Here is a 25135-nt window from a genome sequence, read left to right on the forward strand (position 1 = left end):
CCCCCCCCCCCAATAAGTAAAGTGTGATTAGAAAACAAAGAAAACCACAGAATGCAGACACAGCCGCTCAGATGTGTGCTTCCCTTGTCCTGACACTCACAGTGAGGTCGAACGGCTGCTCCTGGCCTGGGATGGAGTTGTGACAGTTGTGGAAGTTGAGGCTGTACTGGCCTTCCTCAGTCCTGGAGCTGATCACAATGTGGAACTGGTCATGGGGAGAAGGGGATGTCAGTCTGGAGGGTTCCTTAGCCATGGCCCGGTTCAGGGGAGGTGGGGACACGAGAGCAGGGCAGATACTCACACTGAAGTTGTAGGAGTCATTGAGGTGGCCCAGCCCCAACACCAGATCCTTCTCTTTCCCACTGTGGTCCTGTGTGGGTGGCTGTCGCTCGGATGAGGGCCTGTGGCCCCCTGGGGTAGTTTTGCCCCCTGAAACCTGGGGCACTGTAGGCTTTGTCTGATTCTCTGTAGGAGATGGGTGAATGACTGTCAAAAGACAAATGGGCAGAAAACTCGGGGTACATCCAGGGCAGCTCTGGTGGATGGCACACAGCAAGCGCTGTGGCGTACAAGCGAGCTCCTTGGAGATGGCCCACTGTCCTGGGTGGCTGAGATGGGAGGGCTCTGGGGAGACACAGCCTCCAGAGACTTTGTCCCAGGATTGCTTCTTGCCACTGATGTGTTTCCTTGTGTGTGTCATTGCCATACTCCTACACACTTGACTTGGTGTGAGTGGACACCTAGAGACCCTCACTGCCTATAGCCTGGTGTGATCACTTCTGGGTAATAGCCCACCCTATTGGGTGAACTTCCTGTAGATCAACATGAAGATCAACTTTCATGAATTAATGCTGTTTAGACGAATAATGACTTTATAGAATTCCTGATTTGATTCAAATAATTTTAGGAAGAACGTTGAAGGAGACAGTTTTAGTTGTTTTACTAGAAAGATATAATAAAGTTAGAAGACTTAAGAACAGAATGTACCCCCTCTCCTAGAATAAAGGCTGCATAGTAAGGAATACAGTGATCATTTATAAATTACACTAAGAAGAGAAATAGGCTTGAGACAGATTTGTAATCAAGGAAAAACATTCATTCTAGGTCAGATCTGAGGATGAAGCCACATGCATGCACCACGATAAGGCAAGGCCATGTGAAACTGCTGCTTTGAGCTTATGAGCTGATAGACTGAAACACTGCTCTGAACTTACGATCAACATCCTTCTTTCTGTAACTACCCTTCTGTGTAACATTTTATCTATGAGGTAAGTTTTTTTCTACATAAAGAGCCGTGTGTCTAAAAAGCTATAAAAAGCTGAAAGCAATAATAAAGTTTTAGTGTAGCCCTTTTCCGCTTCATCCAGTATGTGTTTGTGTGTGTGTGTATCTGTGAGCCTGACTTTTTCTTTCCCCTTTTCTCGGACTCATGAAGAGTTAACGAACTCTGAGCCTCTGGCCTGATCAGCAGGAGGTCTGTGAGCCAAAGAGTACAGAGCCCAAGTAGTTAAGTTTCTTTTCTTAATTCCCTGCTGCTATCAGCAGGAGTTAAACCGTTAGAAGCCACCATCTTTTGGCCCCCAGAACAGCGAGGAGAGTTAAACTGCCAAATGTCATCTGCCCTGACCCCAGTCGCTGATGCCACACCTGGCTGCCGGCTTTGGTTTAACTTTCCCAGGAGTGTTGAAGCTGGTCTTTGGCATAGCTCTGCAGGCCTCCTGGACTTACCGCGGTTGTCCTTGGGGGCGCCTGCTGGGTCTGGTTTCGGGGGACCTGACTGGGTGGGAGCATCAGGGAGAAGGCCAGGTGAGATGAACAACTTCTGCTCCCCATATTTTCGGACTTGGACCCTGGCGTGAGGGGAGGAATCGGGAAGGAGGAGGTCAAGTGTTGGTCAGGCATAGACTGTGTATGGATGCCCTTCTTCTTCTTCTTCTTCTTTTTTTTTTTTTTGAGACAGGGTTTCTCTGTATAGCCCTGGCTGTCCTGGAACTCACTCTGTAGACCAAGCTGGCCTCAAACTCAGAAATACACCTGCCTCTGCCTCTGCCTCCCGAGTGCTGGGATTAAAGGCATGCGCCACCACGCCCGGCTATGGATGCCCTTCTTAAGGGGTTGGTATATCACTCTGAGCCACTAGTCACCAAAGCTCAGCACCTGGCCACTGCCTACCACAGTAGCTCACACACTCATGGCTGCCTGTAATAGCAACTGTCAATTCACTGGGATGGGCCATTTCAGCACCAAATTAAAGATCACATGGCCTGGTCTACAAGAGAGAAGGCCTGTAAGTCAAGATTCTTGGGAGGCTGAGGCAGGAGGACCGCAGGTTCAATGTCAGCCTGGGCTACAGAGTGGACTCAAGGCCCAAACTGGTAAAACTTACTGAGATCCTGTCTTAAAAAGTACAAAGAGGGCTGGGGGTTCTCAGGGGTACTTGAACCCCCCAGTGATGGGCTGGGACTCAGGGATGGAGGATCCCCCCCGCCCCCACCTCCCTTAGAATCCCCTAGTGAGAGGACGATGGTGTGGCTGGGGTATGGTACTTTTCTACAATTTCTAAGGCAGTGGGTTCAATTTCCAGCAGCATGTACACACACACACACACACACACACACACACACACACCCATAATGTACCATATAGCAAGTGACTGGCTTTCTCCCTAGGGCTGCCCCATCCCAACTCACTGCAGTTCCTTGATATTGATGAGGAACAGGACCAGAAAGTTGCTGCTGTTTCTATCCAGAGGGCATTCATGGGAGTTCCGGCTCTGGGGAGTGGACAGAGGGGGCCGGGGTTACAGCCGCACATGGATCTAGCCCTGTTCAGTGTGCTTCCCCATCCACCCACGGCCTCTCCCTGCCCCTCCTTGGCTGTAGTCGTAACATGGAGAAGATAGGCCCCCAACACCACGCCCATTCTCCCTCATCCCTTCCGATGCTCTCTACTCACCGAGTAGGAGCGAACACTGCCAGACCGAGCTCTGCTCAAGCTGAACCCCACCTGATGGAAAAAGAGGAAAAGGGAAGGGCTCCCCAACTGTCCTCTGCAGAAGAAATGGAGCCTAGTGCTGCTCTGCTCTGAGACAGATGCTGAGGGAGGGAGGGTATGGCCCCAGGTGAGACAAACAAACAAAAAAAGAGCACTTTGGTCCCAGCACTTGGGAGACAGAGGCTGGCAGATCTCTGAGTCTGTGGCCAACCTGGTCTACACCGAGTTCCTGGCTATCTGGGGCTACATAGTGAGGCCATATCTTTTTTTTAAAAAAATGATATGAGATTGGGAGGAGTTTGGGAAGGTGGGAATGGATCTTGGAGGGGTTAGGGGGAGAAGCAAGTATGATTAAAATGCATTATATACATGCATATATGTTACATATATACTGGCTGGCTAATTTCTGATCCTCCTGCCTCAGCCAGCAGAGACACTAAGATGACTAAACTGTACCCCCAATCCCAGACCGCATGAGACACTGTATTCATTCTTAGGTGACAGGTGGGGAAACCGAGGCTCAAGAAGGCTATGAGACTTGCCACAGACCACACCGGTGAGGGACAGAGCTAAGTTAGAATTCCAGAACTTGTGCACAGAACCGTCCCGTGAACCCCCTCACCTTCGGCGACTTCTCTTCTGTCTCCTGGAGGCCGAGTCGCAGCAAGCTCAGCTCTACTTCCAGGGAACCATTGGTGTAGAATCCGAAGCTGTTCAGTTGGATGTCAGCTCGCTTCTCCCCCTGCGGGAAACCAAAGAGACAGTGGCAGCAAACGCTCCCCACCAAGTCCAGCACCACGGTGTGTTTCCCTGAGCGTCTCTGTACATTTTTACTCAGGACAGGAGCATGTGAGAAAGCCTTCCTGGGTACATCGTAATGGTGCTGGTGACATTTTCCTACTTCAGTCCGAGGCAGCTACAGGGTGGGTTTGCGTGTCCAGGGGTTGAAACCCTGGCAACCCCATGACAGGCCCCATATTGATGTGCACTAGCCCGAGAGTGAGCTACATGGGCTGGTGTGAATAGTTTCGACTTCCCGGAAAAGTTTTCGATTTTATCTGGGCTAAATTTTCAAAGTAGTCTCCCGCCACTCCCTGAAGTGAATTCCAGGAAGATCCTACCAGGTGGTACCCTTTCCTCCCAGAAGGTCCTATAGGTGTTACCAAGCGTCCCCTGAAAGTTTAAGCGCCAGGAGTCAGGGGTCCCAGGAGATGAAGCCCCGCCCTCTAAGCCAGGCCAACCCATTACGAGCACCAGGCGGGGAGACCCCGGGACGAGACCACTAGCGGCCTGCAGTGGGGGGTGCGGCTGCTCCATCCACCGGCGGGGCTATGGGGGGAGACAGCGAGGCCAAGCCTGCGGGGCTCACTGTGAGAGTCAGCCGGTGGATACGGCCTGAGCAGCCGCTCAGCATCAGCACCAGCAGCGACAAGTATCCCCATCGGCACTGCGTAGGGCTCTCGCCGCTGAGCCCCCTCCTCTCGCTCACTGCCATCTCTGGGGCTGCGACTGCCCCCCCCCCAACACAGCCTCTGACGCCTGATAAGACCCGCCCACTTTTCAGCCTATAGTCGCACGACGTGGTCTAGTCACCCAATTATCAACTGAGATGCTTTTGATTGTCAGAAGACCTCCCAAATGGGCGTGCTTATCCTTTTCAGCCCCGGCTTTCATACTCTCCAATCGCTAAACAGATTGTCCCGGATGTAGTTTGAGGAACAGGACAATTCACCAATGATCCAGGAACCCATATCCGTCCCTTAAAGCGGAATTCCTTCAGCAACTCTTAACGGTCCAAGACTACATTACCCAGAATTACCCTCTATAGGGAGCGGATCCGTGCAACGAAGCATGCATAAACTACATTTCCCAGTATCCCCAAGGGTGCACTTCCTCTCCCACCCCTCACTTCCCCGGACCCTGCTCCTGGCCAGAATTGGAGCTTTTAGTAAACGTACGCGTCTATGAGCTTACCTTGTTTCAACTTTGCTGGGCCACCGAAAAGCCCAAAATTCTTCACACTATGCTGATCTCTAATCCTAGGCTGAATGCCACTGTAGATCCTACCTGAAGACTCCGCCCCAGGCTTAACCTTCTTGCAGCAGCTGAATCCCTACTTCAACCTGAAACATGGGCTCCTCAACTCCTACTGAGAGTCCTCAGACCTGGAAGAGTTCCAACGGCTGGACCCTAGTTGTAGCTTGCAACTCTTTTTTTTTTTTTTAATTTTATTTATTTATTATATGTAAGTACACTGTAGCCGCCTTCAGACACTCCAGAAGAGGGCATCAGATCTTGTTAGGGATGGTTGTAAGCCACCATGTGGTTGCTGGGATTTGAACTCCGGACCTTCGGAAGAACAGTCGGGTGCTCTTACCCACTGAGCCATCTCACCAGCCCAGCTTGCAACTCTTAATTAGATTGCTGACTCTGGCACGAAGCTTTCCACCGTAGTTGATACCTTTTTCGTCACTGGGTCTCTGAGTCCTTCTCCACCCTCCCCCACCATCTCTCTACCCCACTTTACATCTCAGAGCTTAGCCCACAAACCACCAGCAGGTGGGGCCAAGGCCTATCGGAGCCTCAGTTCCAGCACTGGCTCCAAGGCGTCTTTCCTCAGAAGTCTAGTCTGCTCTTCTAGCTGCTGCACGAGGGTATTTTGACACTTGCGTAGCGGCGGAGAAAGCACCTACAGCCGGGAAGAGTGGGGTGGGAGCCACCAGGGCCCCTTCCCTTTTATCCGGGAGTCTTAAGGGGATTTACAAGGTGTGAAAGGACTTTTATGATTGAGAAGACCCGAACTCCTAAGCCCCAGGGTCCCAGAATCTAAAGGGGTTGGGGGTGGCGATACCTGGGCATCTCCAGGGGCAGTACTGATTTGGGCCTTACTTACTGAATGAGGCTGGAAAATGCGTAGTCAAGTGCAAGTGCGAGGTGCTGCTGTGCGTGTGCGTGTGTGTGTGTGTGTGTGTGTGTGCGCGCGCGCGCGCGCGCGCGCGTGTGTTTGTGAGTGTGTGCCTAGCCCAGAACGGTGCCTGAAGGACAACCTGTCCTCTGTTTCTCAGAGGAGACTCTGGCGGGAAGGAAGAGAAGTCAGGATGCGGTGGTGGTGGTGGTGGTGGTGGTGGGGGGTGCTAATGGACCTGGCCTTGGCTGGATGTGCATCCTGAGCAAGATCGAAGTCATCCCATCTCTGTGGCCGGAGGGAAACAGACTATTAGTGGGACGAAATGGAGACTTCTGGAGCCGAGTAGGTCCCCCGCAAGAACCTAATGACCAACCACAGATTTTCCCTGCCGTGGAGTGGGGAGACGTGGGAGAGACTGCTTGGATTTGGGGTTTTGATCTCTTGACCCTTTATAAAAAATGCGAAGTTGAAGGGAAAGGATGACTAGTTTGGGATGGTAGAGGAGAGAAATATGGGGTACAAACTTGGAAAATAAATCGAGGCATCCTTTAAGGAGGCTCATGGCCCTTAAATAGGGGGCGGAGCATCATTTGGACTCCGCCCTCAGAGCCCCCCGCTGGGGGCTCGGCCGAGTAGAGGCGTGGTGAGGCACGAAGGGGCGTTGTAGTCTAGGCTGGTGGGCGTGGCCCGGTGGCGGGGAGGGGCGAGGCTGGGCACACTGCCCTGGGGCTGAGTCTCCGGTGGAGGGCGGCGGAGACCCGGGCAGGAGGCGGTGGCGTCCTGGGCGGCAAGAGCAGCATGGATTGGGGTACCGAGTTGTGGGTGAGTCTTTTTCTTCAGCTCCCACGGTTCTCCCTTGCTGGGGTCCTGGCTTCTCCGCTCTTTGTCCCCGAAGTACCTTAGCCCGGACTCCACGCTTTCCCTTGCAGCTGATCCCTTGGGTCCCCGCCCTCTGCCCTCCGCACTCTCTCAAAAGTTCCTTTGGGACTTTTAAGACTCTCCGAGGACGTAGGGATACTTTGCCCAGGACCTGCATAGGGAAACTGAGGCACAGAGTTGAGAGTAAGACCATCTGAAGAAGTCTCTGGACCAGGCCAGGGAGGGGGGACAGCTGGGTGAGGTCACCTATTTTGAGCGCCCTGGCCTGGCTTGGAGGCTAATCTTACGGCCCCTGGGTCCCTGCCCGTCGCCCGCCTGTCCGGCTGGGAGGGGGAGGGGACCCTTTGGTCACCTTCTGTCCCACGTGGGGCCTTACCGGGTTCCTTCCCCGATTACAATTGGAACTCTGAGGGGGAGGGGAAGGGGCTATAGGACTCGGCCCCGGGCGCTGGGCGGAGCCACCCCTTACCCGCCTCTTAACCTCACCCAGGAAGCCCTAGAAGTTTCCCTGAATCCTTGTCGGACTATTGACCCCTCCTCTTTCTGGAGGCGGTGCAATCTTCGGATGTAGTGGGGGTGAACCACTATAGTGGAGGCATCACAGAAGCAGGGGAAACTGAGTCACTCAACTGAGGATCCCGGGGAATCTTGGCGAATGGGGAAATTTGGCCATAGAGGTCCCCGGACCTTGCTTCCACGCACTTTGAGCGGCACAAACTCATCCCTTCTGTGCCTGATTTTTGTGCCAAGCCCTCTTGATTTTTTGGAATTTGGAGATTAGAGGGGGGGGGGGGAAGCTGGAGTAGTTTAGCCTCCTTCCACACCCTTGCTGGCCACCCCGATTCCGAGAGACTCTGCTGTTCGGTTTGGGGCCCTAGCCCTGTTGTCCAAGCCCTTCCCTGGAGGAGGACATGGGGGTTCCCGCCAGCTTCCTGCCTCCCCTGCGCCACGCCGGGGCGGCGCCTGGGGAAGCCAGCCAGCCCTTGCTGGAACCGCTAAGCCCCGAGAGATTGTTCACCCCACCCCACCTCCGCTGTTCCGGGTCGCTGGGATTTCGGTGCCTCCCACCCAGGTGACACTAACGTTCCCCAATCGCGCTCCTGCAATCAGGATCAGTTTGAGGTGCTGGAACGCCACACGCAGTGGGGGCTGGATTTGTTGGACAAATACGTGAAGTTCGTGAAAGAACGCGCCGAGGTGGAGCAGGCTTATGCCAAGCAACTCCGGTGAGCACGAGGGTGGGTGCTCACTGCTCTGGGACCCCGAGGGGAGATGGGGAGACCGCAGGAGGGCCGCGTTCTCAGCCTCCCTGCCTCTGTCCCAACCCTTAGGAGCCTGGTGAAAAAGTATCTTCCCAAGAGACCTACCAAAGATGACCCCGAAGTCAAGTAAGAATGGGATAAGACTGGAGGGGGAGCGGGGCGGGGCGGGGGGGGGGTGCTGTAGGCGCCGGTCTCTCACCTTCTCAGAGGCCACTCCACCTCACACCTCCAGTCCCACCTCCTGTTAGGAGTCTGGATGTCCTAAGGTGGAATTTACTCGCTTCTAGCAGAGAGCCCTTTTTGGTTTGTAAAGTCTCAGCTTCTATTTTCCCCTCACGTGCTGTAGCTGAGTTATTTGGGGGCTTCTTACTTAATATATATATATATATATATATATATATATATATATATATATATATATATATATATATATTCTTGCCTCTCACCATGTGGATCCCAGGGATCAAACTCTGGTGTTTAGCCACAGGCACCTTTAGCCTTTATGACATGTCACCGGCCCTAATTTTTATCTTTGAGATAAGGTTTCGGTTGTCCTGTTACTCCCTCTAGCCAGGACTGGTCTCTTAAACCAAGAGCGTTAATGTATCAGTGACTTTGTTTGCCTCTGTTCTCATCTGTGAAATGGGTCTGATGGCAGAACTTGCTATTCTATCTTGTGCGATCAAAGAACTGACTTTCTGTGTCTAAAAGCAGTGGCCAAAGCTGGGCATGTTGGTGCATGCCTGTCATCCTAGCACCCTAGGGTTGGTTCAAGGCTAGCCTCAGCTATGTGGTCAGTTTGAGGGTAGTCTAGGCTACATGCCACCCTGTCTCAAAATTCTAAACAAACAAACTGGTAGCCAGCTTCTGTAGCTACTTCCAGAAACTTTAACCTTCATTCTAAACCCTTCCCTTTAAAAAATCTAAAAGGTGAACCAGGCGTGGTGGCACACACCTTTAATTCCAGCACTCGGGAGGCCGAGGCAGTTGGATTTCTGAATTCGAGGCCAGCCTGATCTACAGAGTGAGTTCCAGGACAGCCAGGGATACACAGAGAAACCCTGTCTTGAAAAACCAAAAAAAAAAAAAAAAAATCTAAAAGTTGAGCTGGGTATGGTGGCAAACGTCTACTATTCCAGCACTCTCGATTGGAAGATTGTGAGTTCTGGGCCATCTCGGGCTACTTTGTGAGACTGTATTTTGATTAAATACATAAATAAAAGTTTTACTCCAAAAAGCTCCAGAAATTAAGATAGTTGTTTGTTTGGGAGATCTGGTGTCATTGTGGCTTGATGTGAATGCTCTTCCAGGGTTTCCGAGGATTGGGAAAAAAAAGTGTGTGTGCTCGTGTGTGTGTGTGTGTGTGTGTGTGTGTGTGTGTGTGTGTGTGTGCGTGTGTGTGTGCTCGTGTGTGTGTGTGTGTGTGTGTGTGTGCGCGTGCGTGCGTGTGTGTGTGTGTGTGTGTGTGTGTGTGAGTGCATGTGGTCTCATGTAGGCCAAGCTGGCCTCAAACTCACTCTATAGCCCAGGGTGACCACAAACTCTTGATCTCCCTGCCTCAGCCTCTGGGGTACTGGGATAGATCTAGGCACTGGGCCCACGTAGCACCTCTAGCCCCAGCCCAAGTACGGAAGACACTCCAACAAAGTCATTTCTTTCTGGAACATAGACTTTTTGGTCACAGTTCCCTAATCCAGACAATTTGGATTAAGTGCGTAGTGTTTACATTGTAGTGGAGCCCTGAGTCATCTAGAGAGGGTCTGGGCCAGCAGCACAGATGCTGTGCAAATCCTGCTGCTGTATAGACAGCCTCGAGCATCCTTTACTTTGGTACCCTTTAAGTACCCTAGAAATGGTGGCCATGGCTACTGAAGGATTATCGTATTCATACCTCTAAAATTTGATAAGAGAGCTAGGCATCGTGGCTTGAAGCTGACGCAGGAAGAACAAGGGGTCTCAGCTAGCCTAGGGACCCTTGTAACTGGACCCAGCTTCAAAACCCAGACCAACACTTGATTCTAGTATTCTGCCACCAACCAGGGAGTGACTCATAGATGATGTTGCAAAGGCTGAGCATGGTGGGCTCACAACTTTAATTCCATCACTTGAGAGGCAGAGCCAGGCAGAGAGTTACAGGTCGGACAGAGCTATGTAGGGAGATCCTGCCTCAAACGACAACAGTACAGATGTTATAAGCACTGTTCCTCCAAGAATTCGGTTTGCAAAATGCTTCTGGAAGTTAGGGACACAGACTTGTGAACAGATGTAGCTCAAGACTTCATTCCACTTTTTCCTTTTGCTTTCTCCTTCCTTTCTCCTTCCTTTTGTCTCTTTTCCTTCCTTCTGTCTTTCACTCCTTCCGTCCCTTCTGCCTCCCCACCCTCACTTTCTCTCTTTCCAGGGTCTCAAGTAGCAAAGGCAGACCTCAAACTCACTATGTAGATAAGGCTGACCTTAAACTCTCGATACCCCTGCCCTGCCCTGCCCTGAGATGACAGGCCTATGTCACTGTGCCAGGCCAGGTCCATCTCTGGTCCTGAACTCTGTTGGTCTCCTTCTGCCAGGTTCAGCCAGCAGCAGTCATTTGTCCAGCTTCTGCAGGAGGTCAATGATTTCGCGGGCCAGCGAGAGCTGGTGGCTGAGAGCCTCGGTATCCGAGTGTGTCTGGAGCTGACTAAGTATTCACAGGAGATGAAGCAGGAGAGGAAGATGGTGAGGCTCCCCATCCAAGCCCTGCTCCTGCTCCTCGCTGAGGACCCCATTGGGACCTCATTGAGGCTCTCCCGTTTGTTTGCACAGCACTTCCAGGAAGGTCGTCGGGCCCAGCAGCAGCTGGAGAATGGCTTCAAACAGCTGGAGAATGTGAGTGTGTTTGGGGGGGGGGGGGCAGCTGGTAGCTCAGGCCCAGAAGAGCTGGCGATGTGTGACTGCTTATTCACAGAGCCACTCACGCTCTGTGGCCAGGGCCCCTCTCCCTGTGGGGTACTCAGCACACCTACTGTGCTCTCTCTCTCTCTCTCTCTCTCTCTCTCTCTCTCTCTCTCTCTCTCTCTCTCCCTGTGTGTGTGTGTGTAGGGGGGCATTTGCACATCATGAGGTGTGTGTGTGTGACTATAAGACATTTCTGGAGTTTCCTCCTTTACCTCTGAGGAGTTTCTGGGGATTGAACTCGGGTGACCTGTTGAGCCATCCTTTCGGTTCTGTTTTGTGTTTTTGAGACAAAGTCTCATGTGGTGGTCCAGGTTTGCCTTGAAGTCCTAATCCTCCTGTCTCCTGGTGTTGGGGTGACTGGTGTGTGCCACCCACATAGTGCTCTGATTGATATACAGCCCACTCTGCTCCTGGGGGAAGGCAGGTCCTTCACTCCACTTTGGTCTCCTGCATAGAGTAAGCGGAAGTTTGAACGGGATTGCCGGGAGGCTGAGAAAGCGGCTCACACTGCCGAGCGCCTAGATCAGGACATTAATGCCACCAAGGCAGATGTGGAGAAGGTGGGTATCGGGTGAAGTCCGTGACAGGCCTGTGCCATCTTGAGTGTGGTGAGGCCAGTACCTGACCGTGACCTCTACCGTGCCGTCCCACTGCCCCAGGCCAAGCAGCAAGCTCACCTTCGGAACCACATGGCGGAAGAGAGCAAGAATGAATACGCGGCCCAGCTTCAGCGCTTCAACCGCGACCAGGCTCACTTCTACTTCTCGCAGATGCCCCAGATATTCGATGTGAGTGCGTTAAGCTTGTTGACAAAGTCCCTGAATGTTCCTTAGCTCCCCACTCGGGTGTTAGAATCCCAGCTCGTAGAATCCTTACTCCTAGATTGAAAGAGTGGCGCCCGACTGTAGTCCCAACATTCTGGAGGCAGAGGCAGGAAGATGGCAGAAGTTTCCGAGCCAGCTTGGTTTACATAGCAAGTTCCAGGGGAGCCAAGGCTTAATAGAGAGGCCCTGTCTCAGAAGGGTGGAAAGGAAGGGAGGAGTGGAGAGATAGAAGGAAGAAAGAAAGAGACTCTTTGATTCTGAAACTCCTATTCATTCTTCTAAGCCCTAACTCTAACAAGCTCCAGGTCTCAAATTTCCCTAGCCTTCTTCCCCACTCTCTGTCCCAACCCTGGTGTTAGGACTGTCTATATTCCGTGTATTCTTTATTCAGGCCCCGTCTCTTTGTAACCTCCTGGGAGAAGACTTTTCTGAGCTTCTCGGTCTGCTCACAAAACACTCCTGGCCGTGCATCTTCACCCCTGACCCCGGGGCTCATGAGGGCAGATGCGATTCTGACTTTCTGATCAAGCCTGGGCTTGGAGGGGTTTGCAGGGTTGACTTAGCCTTTACTCTCCTCTGCTCTCCAGAAGCTGCAGGACATGGACGAACGCCGGGCCACCCGCCTGGGGGCCGGGTACGGGCTCTTATCTGAGGCTGAACTGCAGGTGGTTCCCATTATTGGCAAATGCTTGGAAGGCATGAAGGTGGCCGCAGAGTCCGTGGATGCTAAAAACGTGGGTGCTCGGCATGTGCCCATGGGGCATGAGGTGTGGGCTGAGGAAGGGTGGCTCCCCAAAGAGCTTCTTAAACTAGCCGCTGGTTGCCATTCACTCCGTGGTCCCTTCCCAAAGGACTCACAGGTCCTCATCGAATTACACAAGTCAGGGTTTGCCCGCCCGGGGGACTTGGAATTTGAAGACTTCAGCCAAGTTATCAACCGAGTGCCTTCGGACAGCAGCCTGGGCGCCCCGGATGGCAGGCCTGAGCTCCGAGCAGCCTCCAGCCGGAGCCGCGCCAAGCGTTGGCCTTTCGGGAAAAAGAACAAGGTGGGGTCCGGAGCTCTTGGGGTGGGGAGTGGGTGGGATGGGTGGGGACAGTTAGCCGTGGTCCTCATTGAGTCAGCTCCAGCCACATAGAACACGGAGTCCTGGGGCAGGAATTTTCCTCTTGGCTGTGGGCCCAGGCTGGAGGGAAGGAAACAGGAAGGCAGGTCCGAGAGCCCACTGGCTTGGTTTTTGAGTCCCTTTGAGCATGAGAGGGGACAGGGTTGGGGGCCTGTGGCATCTTCGGCTGAATCCTAAGACCCTTGAAGAGCTCATGTTGGCCTGACAGCTGTGGCATTGCCACCCAATCCTTGGGAGTCGTCCTTGCTTATCTCCAGTCTCTATGTGTTTGGGGACCCTCCACTCCTTGGGTATTTGACTTTTAGGGTCCAGTGTATGCCTTGACACCCCTTGGTTTATCTCTTCCACAGTTACTCTTTCTTTTAGCTATTTCTTGCAGTTGTTCCCCCCCCTTCTTCTTTTCCATCCCATTTAACTTAGACTCCTCTTACCTGACACCTGCCNNNCATCCCTCCTCCCACCTGCCATCCCTCCTCCCACCTGCCATCCCTCCTCCCACCTGCCATCCCTCCTCTCTTGAACTTGGACTTCTGTAGTAGGCAAGCACCTGATGTCTCCCACCTCTAATCCCCCTGCCTGTCCCCTTTAGCCTATGTGTCTGACCACCCTGGTTCTTTACATATATATACATGTATGTTTATGTTTATTATGTGTATGTGTGCGTGCTCAAGCACATGTAGATACCACGGAAGGACTTTCAGGACTCAGGTCTCTCCTTGGTCCCAGGAATCAAACTTAGGTCATTGTACTTGGTGGTGGCAAGCAGATTTTCATACTGAGCCATCACTTTGTCCCCAGCCTTTACTTCTGTCATGCACCCTACCTTCTAGACTGTAATCACTGAAAACCTGGCGGGTGTCTCATCTCCTGGGGTGCTGTATGAGTCCCTAAGACTCAAGGGACAAAGAAGGCTTGGGGAGTGACTGGCACCTGCCTCATAGTCTTTAATTTATTTGCTTTTTATATTTTGGAGTGTATAGAGGTCAGACAATAGCTTATGGGAGTCAGTTTTCTCTTTCTATCCTTGGGTGCTGGGAGTGGAACTCAGCTTGGCACAAATCCCTTCCCTGCTGAGCCCTCTTGCTGGTCCTGGCTCCCCTTCTCTTGCCTTCTCTGGCACCGCCCAAACCTTCTGTGGTTGCTTTTATAGGTGTTTTCTGTGTGATCTTATCATTCAGTTGTGGTTTTCTTATCATTATTTTTCCCTCTTTCTCCATTTTGTTTTTCCTGTTTCCTGTCCGTCCATCCTTCTCCGACTACATCCTCGCGCCTCCATACCTGACCCCCCTTCCCGGGCTCCCACGGTTAGCCACGTCCCCCATCCCTGTCCCTCCTGGGGGGTCACCTACCCTCCACCCTGTCTGATGGACCCTCATCCCCCCGTTCTGGCCGTGACCCCTTGGCCATACTGAGCGAGATCAGTAAGTCGGTCAAACCGCGGCTAGCATCCTTCCGCAGCTTCCGAGGTGGCCGTGGGGTAAGTTAAGGCCGGATGGTGGGACCCTGGGCTCTTTCCTGCCGCCTGCTGGGTCCCCCCAGATTCCAGCTTTGCTCTGTGCATGGCCTCACTCCTTAAAAATCCCTGCTAGGGGAGGAAGGTGGACCTGATATCTCAGGAGTGAGAGAGGCGCTTGGGAAACAGGGTCGCAGATCCTGAACTCAGACCCTGTCTCACCTTGCAGACTGTGGCTACCGAAGATTTCAGTCACCTGCCCCCGGAGCAGCAGAGAAAGAGACTCCAGCAGCAGCTGGAAGAGCGGAACCGAGAGTTGCAGAAGGAGGAGGACCAGAGGTGAGCGTGTAAGGCTGAGGAGACCAGAGGTGAATGCAGAACTAAGCAGGGCTGCTCAAGGACTGGGGCATAGCCTCCTCTGAAGAGCACTTGGGGGGCTTCCTGAGGGCCCTGTCCCTGCTGCTACTATGTTTCAATGGTACACAAGTCTTTTGCCAACACAGCACTTTGGGGGGCTTCCTGAGGGCCCCATCCCGGCTGCTACTATGTTTCAGTGGTACACAAGTCTTTTGCCAACACAATCTGGGCTCTGAAGGTCATGGGTGGAGGTCAGCATCCTCTTTCTTCATTCTCTTTCTGTGAGGCAGGGTCTTTGGCTCTTTTCTGCTAGGCTGGCAGTCAGCCAGCTCTGAATATCCAGTTTCTGCCTATCAAGGTTGCAGGTGGCATGTGGCTATATACCCAGCTTTCTACATGGATGCAGGAATCAGAACTCCAGTTCTCAAGGTTGCTCAGTAAATGCTCTTAAAGCCCTGAGCAGGCGCTTCAGCCCCGTACCTTGTCCTTTTTGTTTGTACGTTTTTGCTTTTCTTAAAAAGTTAAGTGTTTATTATTATTATTATTATTATTTTATTCTTTAACCTGTTTTTATAGTCCAGTTTTTAATCCCCGTCTCTGTTCCACATCTCCAAGAGAATGTCCCCACCTCTCTACCCCCACCCTACCAGACCTCCCCAATCCCTGGGACCTCAAGTCTCTTTAGGGTTCAGTGCATCTTCTTAGTGAGTCAAGACCCGGCCAGTCCTCTGCTGAATATGTGTTGGGGGCCTCATATCAGCGGTGTATGCTGCCTGGTTGGTGGCTCAGTGTCAGAGTAATCTCTGGGGTCCAGGTCTGTTGAGACTGCTGGTCCTCCTCCTATAGGGTTGCCCTTCTCCTCAGCTTCTTCCAGCTTTTCCCTAATTCAACCACAGGGGTCACCAACTTCTGTCCATTGGTCGGGTGAAAATATCTGCGTCTGACTTTTTAAGCTGCTTGTTGTTCGGAGGGCAGTCACACTAGGCTCCTGTGTGTAAGCACACAATAGTATCAGTAATGGTGTAAGGCCTTGGGGCCTCGACTAGGTCTCACCATGTGGCCCTGGCTGGCCTGGAACTCGCTATATCACTATATAGACCAGGCTGGTCTCGAAAGCACAGTGATGTCAGGTGATGGTATTAAAGACCTGCACCACTATACAGGCTTCACTTGACTTTTTGTTTTTTTATTGAGTCAGAGTCTCTCACTGGGACCTGGGCTTACTGAGTGGCCTAGGTTGTTTGGCCAATGAGATCACCCACCCGATGCTGGGATTACAAATATGAAGTCTCATGCCAGGCTTTGTACAATGGAGCTGGGAATCGAAGTCCTGCCTTGTGCCTGTGCAGTGAACACTATTGGCTGAAGCCATCTCCTCGGCCATGTCTGATGGTTTTAAAGGGGATTCCTGCCGCACACCAGAAGAGGGCATCGGCTCTCATTGCGGATGGTTGTGAGCCACCATGTAGTTGCTGGGATTTGAACTCAGGACCTTTGGAAGAGCAGTCAGTGCTCTTACCCACTGAGCCATCTCACCAGCCCCGGCAGGAGGATTCTAAGTTTGAAGCCAGTCTGGGCTTCTTGAGATACTGTCTCAAAACAATAGCAGTGAAGAACAAAAGCATAAAAACTAGAAAGAGTCCTTTATTTTCCGTTTCCTGTACATCACTGTAGCAGAGGGAATCTGGTGAGCCCTTTGTGCAGTCTTTGTCCACACATCACTGAGCAAAAGACAAGAAAATTACTGGTCCCCACAGTATCTGACTCAGTGACTAAAGGCACTTGCCACACAAGCCTGACGACCTTAGTTTGAACTCCGATGGTGGAAGGAGAGAACCCACTCCAAACTGGTGCTGTGGCATGTATGTGCACACACAGGCATGTGTGATAAGAAATGAATAAGCAAATAGATACATTAAAGGATAGCCAGCTTATGGTAATATATACTTTGCCACAACAAACTGTTGAATATAGTTTCTAAGACAGGATTGTCCTCTGTAGCCTAGGAGCCACCCTTAACAGCACTGGGGGATTCCAGGGAGTAGGGGACATGAAGGGGTGTTACACTCCTAACCACGCCTTCAGCCTCTCACTGGTCCCAGTGAGAGACCCTGACTCTTGACAAAGACTCTACCCCTGGCCATGCCCCCAGCCCTCTTTTTTTTTTTTTAACTCCCTATCCCCACCCCAAGGCAGGGTTACTGTGTGTAGTCCTGTCTGTCCTAGAACTTGCTCCATACACCAGGCTGGCCTTAAACTTCATAGATCCACCAGCCTCTGTCTCCCATGTGCTGGGATTAAAGGTGTGCACCACTACTGCTGGGCTTTATTTATTTTTATGATTCTTATTTAGAGACTAGGTCTGGGTAAATGGCCTAGGCTGGTCTGGAACTTTGAATTCTCCTGCCTCCATTTCCCAAGTAGCTAGAATGACAAAACTGGCACCTAGGCTCAGTTTCAAAGACTGCAAAATAAAACAAAATGCCCATCCCAGAGAGCCTTCCCCCATTAATGCCAAGACAGCTCACTGTGTCTAATCACCATCAGGAGCTCAGTCAGTCTGAGTCACCGTCTTGATAGGCGGGAAAGGAGAGCTGAGTTATCTAACGCCGAAACCCAAAAATATTAGCGTGAAAAAATCTGCCAGATTGAAAAGGACAAGGAAATCTTTAGTCATTCTTTCCAAGCAACAAAATTCTCTGCCCAGCCTCCTTATATAACCGGAGTGACGCTTGCCACTTGTTAGCAGGTGGCCGGCCAAATTCTGTTTGGCTGCTCACATGTGGCCTTCTCCGCAGATTGGAAGTCATGGGACAGAAGCCGCTCTTGGAACTGCACCCAACCTGGGTGTTTATAGTGGCGTGAAGCATCTGCCTGCTGAGAGTTAAAAAAAAAAAAAGCCTGGCTTTTCAGTTGACTTATTTGATCTTTTATCGTGTTTTTAGACATTGTTTTATTTTGTGGATGGGCTTACCCAGGACGTGTCTCCTAGGTAGAAGTCAGGGGACAGCTCGCTGGAGTCGTTTCTCTCTTTCCACTACATGTGGCCCAGGGACGGAACTCAGGTCATTAGGCTTGGTTGCAGCTGCTTTCATCTGCCGAGCCATCTTGCTGGCCCCTTACTTTTATATTTTATTTTGAGAACAGGGTCTTGCTAACTTTTCCAGGTTGCCTTGGAACTTCAGCCTTCTACCGTGCCTGGCTTGTTTATTTTCATTTCACGTGTGTGGTCAGTCATGCTTGTGGTGGCCACAGGCCGACCTTGAGAGCTGCTTCTCAGGGACAGGTAGTTTCCTCTGTGGGTGTGTGTGCAACCTGTAATGTGGATGTGCATGTGTAGCTAGCTGTGCACAGGGAGCTCAGAGGGTCTCACTGATGGCTGTTCTGTCTCTAGCGCATTCCCTTGAGATAAGGTCTCTTGCTGAACCAGCAGCTGCTTTCATGGCCAGCAGGTCTCTTAGTCTTTGCCTCTTCCTAGCTCTGTCGTGCACAGCACTTGAGCTATAGGCACCCATGGGAGCTGCACCCGGTATTTACATGGGTGCTGGGGATTCAAACGCATATCCTTAGACTGGTGCAGCAAGTGCTCTTACCCACAAAGCCAGCTCCCCTGTCGGCCTTGTTTTTTTGAGACAGGGTCTTTAACTGACCTGCAGCTCAGATGTAACTAGAGTGGCTGGTTTAGTCTTTCCGTCTCTGCCTCCTTGGTGCTGGGATTACAAGTGTACGATGCCATGCCTGGCTTTTTACCTGGGCACTAGGGATTGAACTCAGGTCTTCTCGCTTATGTGCTTGGGTTACCCACTGAGTCAACTGTAGTCTTGTTTTGATCTTTTTGAGACAGAGTCTCACTAAGTTGCCTGGGTTGGCCTTGAACTCGCCGTTGTAGCAGAGGCTGACCTTAAACCTGCTGTCCTCCAGCTCAGCACAGGAACACAGAGATATTTGTCTCCATCACCAGAGTCTTGCCTCTCCTTGAACCTGGTTTTCCTTCCTGTCTGTCTGTCTCTGTCTCGGTCCTGTCGCAGGGAGGCCCTGAAGAAGATGAAAGATGTATATGAGAAAACACCACAAATGGGAGACCCTGCCAGCTTAGAGCCCCGCATTGCAGAGACCCTGGGCAACATTGAAAGGCTGAAGTTGGAAGTGCAGAAGTATGAGGTCAGAGGCATGCCCTGGGGAGGCCTGGTGGCAGGCAGAGCTGCATGAGTCACTGTGGGGTGGGGGACAGGGAGGTGCTGGGGGGGTAGGATCCAGCTGCCTACCATCCAAGGTTTGGGTGTGCAAGGGTGATGTCATGAAATGACCCCAGTCCAGAGTGGGATGACCTCAAAACCTTGCTTGGGAACTCATGCTGTGATCTCCCACCAACCCTAGGCTTGGCTGGCAGAAGCTGAAACCCGGGTCCTCAGTAACCGAGGGGACAGCCTAAGCCGTCACGCTAGGCCCCCTGATCCCCCAACTACTGCCCCGCCTGATAGCAGCAGTAGCAGCACCAACAGTGGCTCCCAGGACAATAAGGAGAGGTAGGGAAGCCAGAGGCAGTTCTGAGGGGTGGGCTTGGTATAGCACTGGCCTAGAATCTCCCAGTGAGGGGCTGTGGGTGTGGTCAGGGGTGGAGCCCTGCCCAAAATCACCCAGTGAGGGCCTGGGGGCTGGTCAGGGGTGGAGCTCTGCCTAGAATCCCCCAGTGAGGGTTTGGGATGTGGTCAGGGGTGGAGCCCTGCCCAAAATCACCCAGTGAGGGCCTGGGGGCTGGTCAGGGGTGGAGCTCTGCCTAGAATCCCCCAGTGAGGAGTTGGGGTGTTGTCGGGGGTGGAGCTCTGCCTAGAATCCCCCAATGAGGGTTTGGGATGTGGTCAGGGGGTGGAGTCCCAACCTAGAATCCCCCAGTGAGGAGTTGGGGTGTGGCCAGGGGTGGAGCTCTGCCTAGAATCCCCCAGTGAGGGCCAGGGTAGTGACTCAGAGACCCTGGGGGTCATGCTCCTGTCTTTTTTTCCATTTTTCAAGCAGCTCAGAAGAGCCCCCTTCAGGGGAAGGCCAGGACACCCCCATCTATACTGAGTTCGATGAGGACTTTGAGGAGCCTGCATCCCCTATCGGCCAGTGCGTGGCTATCTACCATTTTGAAGGTGGGCCTATAGCATGAGTTAAATGTTTTTGTTTTGACAAAGGAACTTAGTCGGAAGCCTGTAGCTCAGTGATAGAGTGCTTGAGAGGCATCCATGAGGCCCTCCATTCAGTCTCCAGTATTAGCCAAAGGAAGGACCTGGGGAGTCAACTTAAGGAAGGGGTTATTTCTTATTTGAAACCATTTTTATTTATGTTGTGTATGAGAGAGGTGGGTTCCCTCCTACCATCTATGTCCTGGGTATCAAAACTCAGGCTGTCAACATGACAAACATGACAGCTGGCACCTTTACCCACAGAGCTGCCTCAGGCTCTCAATTTATCCTTTGTATAGTACAGGACCCCATCCAGTGGGATGGTGCTGCCCATATTCACGGTGGGGCTTCCCATCTAAATTCAGACAATCTAGAAGCTCCCTCTCGGACATCCAAGAAGTTTGTCACTGAGATTAGGAGATCCCAGATCCCCTTACACCAGGGGATGTAGCAGTTGCTTGGAGCCATGACTTCTGATTAGATTCACCAAATCTGACCTGCCCCACTACTCCCCATCAGGATCCAGCGAGGGAACCGTCTCCATGTCCGAGGGGGAAGATCTCAGTCTGATGGAGGAAGACAAGGGTGATGGATGGACGCGGGTCAGGAGGAAACAGGGAGCCGAGGGCTATGTGCCCACCTCTTACCTCCGAGTCACCCTCAACTGAACCCTGCCAGAGGGGGACGAGGGGCAGGGCTGTCAGCTGCTGCTTCTGGGCCACAGGGGGCCCCCCAGGACCTTGCACTTTATTCCTGCCCACGTGGCTTTTGGCCAAGACCTGTGTAACCTGCTGTCCCTCACTCACCTCACCTGTCACCCTACAGGGAACCTACTTGTGGCTTCCCACGTGGTTGTACATATTTTGTCATTTAAGATCTTTCTTCCCACCGCTTGGTTTGGGCCAAGTTTTGTTTTATATTAAAAAAAAAAAGTATATATAATTATATAAAGTTCTTGGAGTCTGCACCTCCAGTGTCGGGAATGGACCTTCAAAAGGGATCTACGTGGAGAGGTGGCTTGGTACTGCGAGCTTTATCCAAAGATAAAGCTTTATCTTGTAGAGGACCAGGAGTTGGTTTTCAAAAGCAGCTCCCAAAGCTCACAGACATCCAAGCTTAGGTCCCCTGTGTGCCAACTCTGGCAGTCACACTCATACCTGCATGCACCCTGCCCAAGTTAAAATGAGATAAAAGCTACCCGTGTGGAATAAATGGAGGTGAACCTAGGTGCGCCCTGGCAAGCCCGCCTTGTGCATGTTACCCATGCTTGTGATACCAGTGCTTTGTACCAGGCATTTCTACCTTTCCGTTTCCCTAGAGCGCACAGAGATTTCCCAGCTGCTGGAGTGAGTAGTTCATACTGGAGCGTGAGGGTTGCTCTGTGGATACTTGAGTAGGTTTATTGGTAAAAAGGAGGCAGCTGTTACACCCCAGCTTCTTTGGGGTCCATTTTAAGAGGAAGATTCTTATAAACTTGGACCTGGGAGGGGGCGGAATTCAAAACAATTTCCCCATAATTTCCATAGAGCCCAGGCTGGCCTCAAACTTAAGTAGCTAAGGATGGTCTTGAACTCCCGATTCTCCCGTCTGCGTTTCCCAAGTGCTAGAGTGATGAGTCTGGGCACCAAGTTCAGGTCGTAGCCTCTTGAATAGCGGGGGGGGGGGGCAGCCTTCTTGGGGTCCCTCCAGTGTAATAGGGATGGGGGATGGGCTCTCAGCCATAAGGAGTTCTAGTTGATGGGACAGGATGCTCAGGATGTGATGGAACTTCTGTATGTGGTCAGCTCTGGCGGTCTGGGCTCCCTTGCTCCCCCACAGTAGGCGGCACAGGAAGTTGGTGGTCAGTGCCTCCCATGGTGCTGGGTTGGGTCTGAATCCTGTAGGCAGAGTCAGGTGCCCTGGGGGTGTGGCTCAGGCCTCTCCCATACCTATCCTTCAATGCTAAGAACTTTGACCTGCAGGAGCCATGGGGGAGTGCCTGGCCAGGGGTTAGCTGAAGGGTACCCCCTTGATTTCTACAGGAGAGCAGGTTGCAGGACAACCATGGGGCACAGTCTGGATGCTCAGTGCAGGGGTCCCTGCCATAGGGCACATACATGCCTGGAGGGTGGGATTGAGGGGCATGCCCACCCAGCTTGCCCCTTTCGAGGGTGGAGACATCTGAGGTCTTAGAAATGACCCAGCATAAGAGTCTTAGCAGTTGGGTTGGGCCCAGCAAAGACATGGGATTCTTACTAGGGAAGGGGTCTTCTCGGAGGGAATACCCATGATCCTCTGAGAGAGGATCTTCCTAGGCCAGAGTTTGGAGTGAGACACCATGGATGTAGCTCTGCTGGCTCAGTGGTCCCTTTTATTGTGGGAAGCAATATTTGGCGTTCATGGCTGCAGTTAGACCCCCTCTCCAGGGGTGAGGCGTCTCAGCTGGGTGAGACTGGAAAGCTTGGCCTAAGAGGCCTCCAAGGGGCGGGCCCTTGTTCACCTTGTAGGCACTGGGCAGCTGCCCTGCGGAACAGGGGTGCATCGAGGGCCACCTGCCGGACCCCAAGCAGGATGCGCAGCAGCCGGTCACGGGACTCGTCCAGCGGCCCACAGGTTTCTTCACCCTCCAGCAGGCGCACTCTGCTGGGTTGCAGGGTACTGTGGGAAGAGTAGAGCCTAGGTGGAACAAGGGCGTGGTCAAAGATTTGCGGGGGTGGAGGGGCCGGCGAAGTCAGGGATAGGGGCAGGGACTAGGGAAGGGGAGGTGCTTAGGTTTGAGGAAGGATTTAGTGAAAGAAGGAGGGACCTAGGATGAGGCCAGGGAGGAATCTAGGACCTAGAGCAGGGGCGAGGAAGAGTAGAATGACTCCAGGAAATGGCAGGGGAGGAGCCTAAAGCATGGAGGGCGGGAGGGGGAGCCTGGAGCTGGGAAGGAAGCTGGGACGGGGAGGAGCATATGGCAAAGGTGGTAGCACAGAGCAGGAAGCCTAAAAGGGGGGCTGGCAACAAGGGGAAAACTTAGGGCAGGGAGAGGATCAATGAGCAGAGTAGGAACCTGGGGTTGGTGGAGGTGGCTAAGCAACCCACTTCCTGCCTTCCTTCCCATCACAAACTCCCCAGTCCCTTGCGTTCCACCTCTATAGGACTGAGACGCTGGCACTGGCCGGGGGGCCTCTGGAGAGCGCACAGCCGCTCTGAAAGGCTTGGTGGAGTTGCCACTGGTGCTGAGGCCAGGAGCGACAGGGGACCTGCTGGGTCTGGCTGGAGTCATGGGTGGTGCCCTGCTTGCCTCACGCGTGTTGGGAACAGGGATGGGGAGGAAACCTGGGTGCAGGTGACAGGAAAGAGAGGATTAGGTGGGGTTCCTGTCTCAGTATCCAGGTGTCCAGGCTAGAAAGCACCTGGCGTCATCTACGAAGGTGCCACCGGGAGGCTGCGCGCTGGGCTTTAAACGAGAGCTAAAGCGTCTGATGCAGGCTCTAAATGAAGGTTCAGGTGAGAGGCCTTGACTGTGCCTTACCTGCCTTGGGCTGTTTCTTAACCTTAGCTTTCCCTTCCTAGTCACCTTCTCAGCTTCCCACCACCAAGTCTCTGGCTCTGGATAGCTTGGTCTGGAGTCTTTCTCCGAGGGATGGGCACTGCGGGGGAGGGGTTCGCAGGATCTGGGGGGCTATTCAGAGGCTAGGGAGGGTGACCAGAGTGGCTTGGAGGGAGCCTTTCCATCAGAAAGCTGTCCATCAGAGAGGCTCTGAGACTGTCTGTCATAGTTCCCAGGTGAGGCAGACCCTTCAGCACGGTGGGTTCACTGCCTGCAGCGTGCAGGGGCGGATCCAAAAGCAGCGGGTGCTTCGAAGACAAGGAGAAATAGGGGTGTGTACAGAAAAGACAGAGGCAGAGGGGGTGGGAATGAGATGCAAGCCGCTGGCTTTCCTGCTTCAGCTACCAGTCCAACCCAGTAACTGAGGACGCCTTCCCAGTGCCTGCAACCTCAGAGATAAACCTTCAACACTTTGGGAGTGTTCTGAATTCTGGATACTGGCTTTAAATTTGAAGGTGTATGTATCTGTGTGTTTGTGGGTGTGCATGCACATGCATAAGGACACCAGGGGATAGCATTCGAGTTGAATGCACACTTAACATCCCTCTGTCAATATAGTAGAGCCTGTCAGTTGACCAGAGCAAGAAACCAAGGTTCCCAAGAGGTGGGTCCAGGGGACCGAGCTCACTTAAGGGAGAGTAGCAGAGTCAATCTCTGAGCCACTGGCACTTTGGGGGCCCCTCACCTGCTCTGGTGCCATCTCCACCTCTTCCTAAATAGTTCAAATCTGTAGGCTGGCTGGAGCTTCTCTTGCTAGGGCTAGACAAAAAAGGCGCAAAGGACTGTGGGACCATCCTGAGAGGAGAAAATGCCACCAACCAGTGTCATCAGTCCATCATCAATCAGTATCAAACATGGCACTTCTCAGTTCTTAGTTATGAGACAAGACCGGCAGAGGTGGAGGTAGGGGGATCAGTAGCTCAGGGTCATCCTCCACTACACAGTGACTTTGAGCCCAGCCTGGGTCACACGAGACCCTGTCTGAAATAAGAAGGATCCCCCATACCGAGTACCTGAAAGACCTGGTTGCAGCCGGGCTGTCCGTGAGCACATCCTCCCTGAGGCTGCGCATCAGTGGCCTCTGATGACTTCCGGGCTTGGAGACCACAGCTCCTGTGGCCCGGGACAGTGGGCACCTGAAAGTCATGTAACTTTGGACCACCAGGGCAAACCTACTGGCGAATCTCTCATCTTTGAGCTGAAAGAGGGCCTGTGGGCGACCAGGCCTGGGATGCAGTGTTACTTGGAACACCTCAAAATGTAGAGTCTTGCCTCGCCAACGGAAGGAGATTACAGGGTGGCCCTCAGGGGACTCCGAGTTCACAAACAAGGAAGTCACCATCTTGTAGTAGAAGGGCTTCAGCTTCCTGATGATGCGGAACAGGTGGCATGTGTCCAGACCCCTCCCCGTCCCCACTGGACAAGAACCACCCTGAGTCAGGGGTTCCACCCAAGACCAAGGCCCCAGTCCCTCACTGGGGACTCCTCAGTGGGAGGTGAGAGGTCATGGTAGGGTGAAGAGGAGGACTTTACTCCCGGTCCATGCCCCCAGCCCCTCACTAGGAGATTCTAGGCAGGGGACTCTACGCTTGAGCCATATTCACAGTCTCAAACTGTGGGGTTCTGGGCTAGTGTTCTACCGTTGGGTCAGGACTCCAGAA

At 52.7% G+C, this 25135-nt stretch overlaps 3 protein-coding genes across 7 annotated transcripts in view; 1 reads left to right on the forward strand and 2 right to left on the reverse strand.

The window, feature by feature from the left end:
* The window catches only part of Gpr108 (G protein-coupled receptor 108), a 12844-nt gene extending 8306 nt beyond the window's left edge, over window positions 1-4538 (reverse strand). The window contains exons 1-7 of one of the 2 annotated variants that reach the window (XM_029531392.1): window positions 4364-4513; window positions 3617-3736; window positions 2956-3006; window positions 2691-2773; window positions 1729-1850; window positions 302-465; window positions 101-205 (exon numbers count right to left, since the gene is read on the reverse strand). In XM_029531392.1, the coding sequence (XP_029387252.1) occupies window positions 101-205; window positions 302-465; window positions 1729-1850; window positions 2691-2773; window positions 2956-3006; window positions 3617-3736; window positions 4364-4489 (771 nt within the window). In that variant the 5' untranslated portion in view covers window positions 4490-4513. Of the gene's footprint in view, window positions 1-100; window positions 206-301; window positions 487-1728; window positions 1851-2690; window positions 2774-2955; window positions 3007-3616; window positions 3737-4363 lie in introns of both variants that reach the window. The other variant, XM_021217837.1, reaches the window with a different exon arrangement.
* A 2071-nt stretch (window positions 4539-6609) lies between these two features.
* On the forward strand, window positions 6610-21122 carry Trip10 (thyroid hormone receptor interactor 10). 4 transcript variants are annotated; one of them, XM_021217741.1, is made up of 15 exons: window positions 6610-6724; window positions 7892-8007; window positions 8113-8169; window positions 10608-10755; window positions 10843-10905; window positions 11430-11534; window positions 11634-11762; window positions 12386-12532; window positions 12650-12844; window positions 14232-14399; window positions 14605-14714; window positions 18761-18893; window positions 19110-19258; window positions 19743-19864; window positions 20417-21122. In XM_021217741.1, the coding sequence occupies exons 1-15, from the start codon at window positions 6701-6703 to the stop codon at window positions 20563-20565; spliced, it is 1815 nt and encodes a 604-aa protein (XP_021073400.1). In that variant the 5' UTR covers window positions 6610-6700; the 3' UTR covers window positions 20566-21122. The 4 variants fall into 4 exon arrangements, with proteins under 4 accessions (XP_021073400.1, XP_021073401.1, XP_021073404.1 ...); XM_021217742.1 differs by having other exon boundaries at window positions 19746-19864; XM_021217745.1 differs by lacking the exon at window positions 14232-14399 and having other exon boundaries at window positions 19746-19864.
* Window positions 21123-21451: 329 nt separating this feature from the next.
* On the reverse strand, window positions 21452-24865 carry Sh2d3a (SH2 domain containing 3A). The gene is given in 6 exon segments (XM_021217659.1): window positions 21452-21774; window positions 22377-22626; window positions 23559-23618; window positions 23621-23722; window positions 24481-24786; window positions 24788-24865. Coding segments are annotated over 6 exon segments (1119 nt in total).
* Window positions 24866-25135: the final 270 nt, after the last annotated feature.

Source organism: Mus pahari, chromosome 18 (assembly GCF_900095145.1).
Source record: "Mus pahari chromosome 18, PAHARI_EIJ_v1.1, whole genome shotgun sequence".
Taxonomy (NCBI): domain Eukaryota; kingdom Metazoa; phylum Chordata; class Mammalia; order Rodentia; family Muridae; genus Mus; species Mus pahari.

Coding starts and splice junctions, on each gene's coding strand:
- Trip10 (XM_021217741.1), top strand. CDS start 6,701: ATGGATTGGGGTACCGAGTTGTGG. Junction 8,170..10,607: donor AAAGATGACCCCGAAGTCAA/GTAAGAATGGGA, acceptor TCCTTCTGCCAG/GTTCAGCCAGCAGCAGTCAT. Junction 12,533..12,649: donor AGTCCGTGGATGCTAAAAAC/GTGGGTGCTCGG, acceptor CCCTTCCCAAAG/GACTCACAGGTCCTCATCGA.